Source organism: Chaetura pelagica, unplaced genomic scaffold, assembly GCF_000747805.2.
Source record: "Chaetura pelagica isolate M959 unplaced genomic scaffold, ChaPel_1.0 scaffold222, whole genome shotgun sequence".
Lineage (NCBI taxonomy): Eukaryota > Metazoa > Chordata > Aves > Apodiformes > Apodidae > Chaetura > Chaetura pelagica.
Genome location: NW_009952711.1, coordinates 433,849 through 438,469, shown reverse-complemented (window position 1 = coordinate 438,469; position 4,621 = coordinate 433,849). Strand labels below are relative to the sequence as shown.

General features: G+C 38.0%; 1 protein-coding gene across 2 annotated transcripts in view; it reads left to right on the top strand.

Annotated features, from left to right (window-relative positions):
* Positions 1-350: 350 nt before the first annotated feature.
* Positions 351-4,621, top strand: part of HMG20A (high mobility group 20A) — a 12,535-nt gene continuing 8,264 nt past the window's right edge. Inside the window, exons 1-3 of one of the 2 annotated variants that reach the window (XM_009994360.1) lie at positions 351-444; positions 1,691-1,838; positions 3,092-3,307. In XM_009994360.1, coding sequence (XP_009992662.1) covers positions 356-444; positions 1,691-1,838; positions 3,092-3,307 — 453 coding nt within the window. In that variant the 5' untranslated portion in view covers positions 351-355. The remainder of the gene's footprint in view (positions 445-1,690; positions 1,839-3,091; positions 3,308-4,621) is intronic. The other variant, XM_009994361.1, reaches the window with a different exon arrangement.

The window sequence follows — 4,621 nt, the reverse complement described above, 5'->3', positions numbered from 1 at the left end:
TGAGGTTGAACAGGAAGATGTGTATTGGAAGAGCAGGATCTATGTACCTATGTGCTGAGTATGATGAATTAAAATTTCCCTCAAGGAGTAAAATGGAATGCTACAGTGTAATTTCCAGCTATGCCATATCATAGACACAGTGCTCAATTAAGAGGGCAACTCTGAATTGAAGCATTATTTATCATCTTTCTTCTCTGACTTTCAGCACAGCTGCCTATAGGATGTGTTGTGATACCAACCAGCTATGCCTTGCCAATTGGCTTATGGTGTAGATGATCTGTGATGTTTAAACTGAAGTGCTGCTGGAGTGAAAGAGTGAGATAATCAGCTTACCTTTTTTTTTTCCACCAGAGAAATGGAGAACTTGGTGGCTGGCTCCACCCTTCCTCCACTTTTTGCAGATGAAGATGGAACTAAGGAAAGTAGTGAAATTACTGTAACTGGGTAAGCAACTAGTTATTTTTAACCTTCAGCTAATAGATATTATCTCTAGACTTGCCATGGAAACTGTTTCAATGGGAAGAGGACATTCTAAGTAATTTTAAAAAAACAAACCAACAAAAATGAATGCTGCAGGATTCCTTTGGTGTTGATAGAACACCACATAACTAATTAGGGCAAACCAGGACTCTTCTGAACTGATGGAAATTATCACTAACTTGTCTTTAACATCTCTTATTTTTAAAAATTTGTTTCCTTAGGTTTTTAGTCTTTAAGACAGATTTAGACAACATGATGGGGGCAGATAGGGAGGGTGTATCTGGTCTTCACTGCTGAATAACTTAATTCTATTAAACACATACTGTTCATCACTGATCTCTAAAAACCACCGGGAAACGAGTGTATTTAATTTTTGTCAGACTGACTGCTTTTACAGACTGAAACAATGACCTCTTAAAATCACTGTGGCAAAAGATATGGTCTTTTAGTAATAGGTGAGATTTTCACTGTGTTTGACACTTGAAGTCTCTATTTTGTAAAGCACCAAGCAGACTACGCAGGCAGATGAAGCCCTGGAAAAATGAATATTGACACACTTTCTTCAAGCAGGTCTGATTTGGATTTACATATCTTGGACTTCAAACTTGCTGGTGTCAAATGGTGTGCATGTTCAAATTTTTTTGATATCTCTGTTTAAGAAGTATTACTGTGTTTTTCCCTCTCTAACTGTTCGTAATAAGAACTCAATCTGATATCTGAAAGTCAGGCATGGATCTCTTTAGCCCTTGTGCCTTTACCAGTAATCATGCTGCAATTGCTGATGATAGCGAGTAATCTATGTTAAATATATCCAGAAATGGGTATTTGTATTATTGGTATACAATATATTAGTTGAAGATGAAACCATCTCTAATTCTGTATGGTGTCTGTTAAGAAGTGTAGCTTAATGATTTATGATTTCTGATCCAAACGTTTACTTGCTTGACAGTTGTTTGTATAATCAAAAAACTGTCTAAAAATGAAATAAAAAATCTAACTGTCTTTGAAAGTCCATAGTAACTATGGTAGTTATAGCAACCCCTTGGATGGAACAGTCCATTCTTCAAAAATTACTCTAATATTTTTTTCTACCTAGTGTGAAAACCTGTATATATTTGCAACATTTTTGCATGTTTTAAAAGATTACGGAGGAAGTGATTTAGCAATATGATGATTACATTTTTTCTTTTGCTGTTATGTGCTTTTTCAGATTAGCTCATTCTGAGAGTTCATTCAGTGGTGGAACTTCACAGTCTGTGAATAACCCAGATTTGGTGGAGGATTTGTCACAGGCTCAGCAGCTGCAAAATGAGTCCTCTAATACTGCTGAAAACACTGAGCAGAAGCCTGAGGAGGAGGTGAGATGAAATAATAGTGACTTATCAATGAAGCAAAGCCTTGGAGTTTTATCTTGATAATTTGTCTTGTCTACTCAGGTATTTTTTTGATAGGATCACAGATTTTCACCCATTTGCCATTTTCATATTTTGATTCTCTCTAGTTTTCTCCTGTGTTGCACAACTGCACGCAGATAGTGAAGGAGGGCTGGCAGTGCAGAGAACAGCACACGTGCCTCAAGCTTAGCCTGCAGGGTCCACAGACTGGTACTGCAGTCAGTCTTTCTGAAGATGGAATGTCCAACTGCCACAACTTTTTAAATCTATATATACCTGGTGTACAATCCTGCCGTGATTTTTGTTGGCTAAATCATGAAGGAACTGAAGTTTGACAAGTTTGGTTTCTTTGATAGATACATTTGCTATTCCTCCTTGTAATTTGTCTTCAACTGCAAGATCCTTGCTTAAAGAGGTAGTACAATTCCAGAAAGGATACTGAAGCTAACATGATGTTGGGGAGAACATGTTGATTTAGAGAGAGATTAGAAATACTGACTTAATTGTATATACATAGCATAAGAAAATAATGTTGTCCAGAGATTGCTATAGTAGTAGTAGGAAGCCAAGAGGATGGGTGGTAATTATGTCATTCCTGTGAGCTCTCAGTGTGTCACAGGCAAATCTTACAATGTCCCCTCCTTGGGAGTTTGTCCATCTCTTTATTGGAGGTGATCAGTGGGAAAGAATGCCTATAGAATAGATCAGAATATAAAAGCTGTATACTGTCCTTCCATCCACATTTTGGGCACATAATGGGGCAAAATAACTAGTAATTTTGAACACTATCTCTTCACATGTGATATTGAGATATGTGATGTGGGGTGGGTATGTGAGGCTGAGAATAATTTAAAAACCAAACAAAACCACAACTAACAACAAAAAAATAGTTTTGCAGTTGTATTAGCTAGGATGATAATGTCATGGGTTATCAGTCCTCATGGTTTTACAATCAGAAGTTGATGCAAATGTTATTTTGTTATCTCCTGTGAACCAGGAGATACTGCAAACAAATTTTCACAAATGAAACTTCTTTGGTTTTTCTTAGAGGAAAGTCAGGATTACTCCAAAGTAACATTTGAAACTTACATCCATGGGAAGGTTGTATTGCACCAACATACTCTTGATGGAAATGTTTGAGACATTAATATTTGTTCTTTCCAGAGGCAGTGATTCTGTTCTTTCCATCTCAACTTTCTTCCATTTTCATTTTGCAGCAGCAAAGAACTAAACGAGGAGGCTGGGCCAAAGGGAGGAAGAGGAAGAAACCCCTTAGGGACACCAATGCCCCCAAGTCGCCCCTCACAGGGTATGTGCGGTTCATGAATGAGCGTAGGGAGCAGCTTCGAGCAAAGAGACCTGAAGTCCCTTTCCCAGAGATCACCAGGATGCTGGGCAATGAATGGAGTAAGCTGCCTCCTGAGGAGAAACGGGTACCATTAAACTCCCTTTTCCTTGTTGGATTATGATTAAATGTTAAATGGGAATATTGTTGTTCAGTGAAGAAGTTAGTTGTGTTTAGGAGTATAATCAAAATAAGGGGCATGGGTCTTCCAGGGTTAAAATAATGAAGCTTGATAGGGCCATAGTGTCTCCTCCAGGTGGGATTTGAGGACAACTGTATCCTGAGTGCAAAAATATATCCAGAACGGGGGAATGCTCTAGTGAGACATCCCATGCTTTATGTGATTTGTTGAGATGTAACTCCACTGCATGTAACTCGGATACAGCTGATACCTAGCAGATTCCAAGGCCAAAACCCTTGGAAGGATGGGTCAGCATTTTTTTCACTGTGGCTGAGAAGTTGGTGGGATTTCAGAGTGGCTTGATGGATGCGGTTCTGTTTATTTTACAAATTCATCAATTTATGTAAATATCTTGTGTCTTAGAGTAAGACAAGCTGACCTGGAAGGACAGGTTACTGGAGAAGATAATTAACATTAATAAAATTGTAGACAATATTTTAAAGTATTGTTAACCCTAGAAAAAAGGTTGTCATCTCTTTGATGGACGGGACAGTGAGAGTTACATATTCTGGTATCTACACATGACCTCAGGAAAGAGGTTTTTTACACCTTTCAGTCAGAATATGAAGTCTTCTAATTGGGACTGCTGTGGCCTTCTGCACTATCTGATACATGAGTGAAGACTAAGACAATGTTTGGTCTGTTTTTTTTAACTCGTTCTGGAGTGGACCTTGTTACGGCTAATGGATGTCTTGCCACCCACACCTGATTACCAGTTGGAGATTGCAGCAAAGCAATAGCTTAATTACAGTGTATCTTGGTGCTATTGTATGAATTTATCAGGACATTTAAGCTTTCAGAAACACTTGAAGGACAAAGTAACGTGAAAGTTTTTATCATGACTGGATGAAAAAATGGAATGATGCGAAAAGGGTTGCTTTTTACTATGCTTGGAGAGTACAGGTTATACAGAGATATAAAACTTTGCATAGGCATAACGTTTAACCATAATGGAAAAGGTGTATCAAGGCAAAGCAGCTCAGGACATTTAAGCTTTCAGAAACACTTGAAGGACAAAGTAACGTGAAAGTTTTTATCATGACTGGATGAAAAAATGGAATGATGCGAAAAGGGTTGCTTTTTACTATGCTTGGAGAGTACAGGTTATACAGAGATATAAAACTTTGCATAGGCATAACGTTTAACCATAATGGAAAAGGTGTATCAAGGCAAAGCAGCTGATTTGATAACATCTGTAATGAGAGTGAAGAGGAGGGAAAG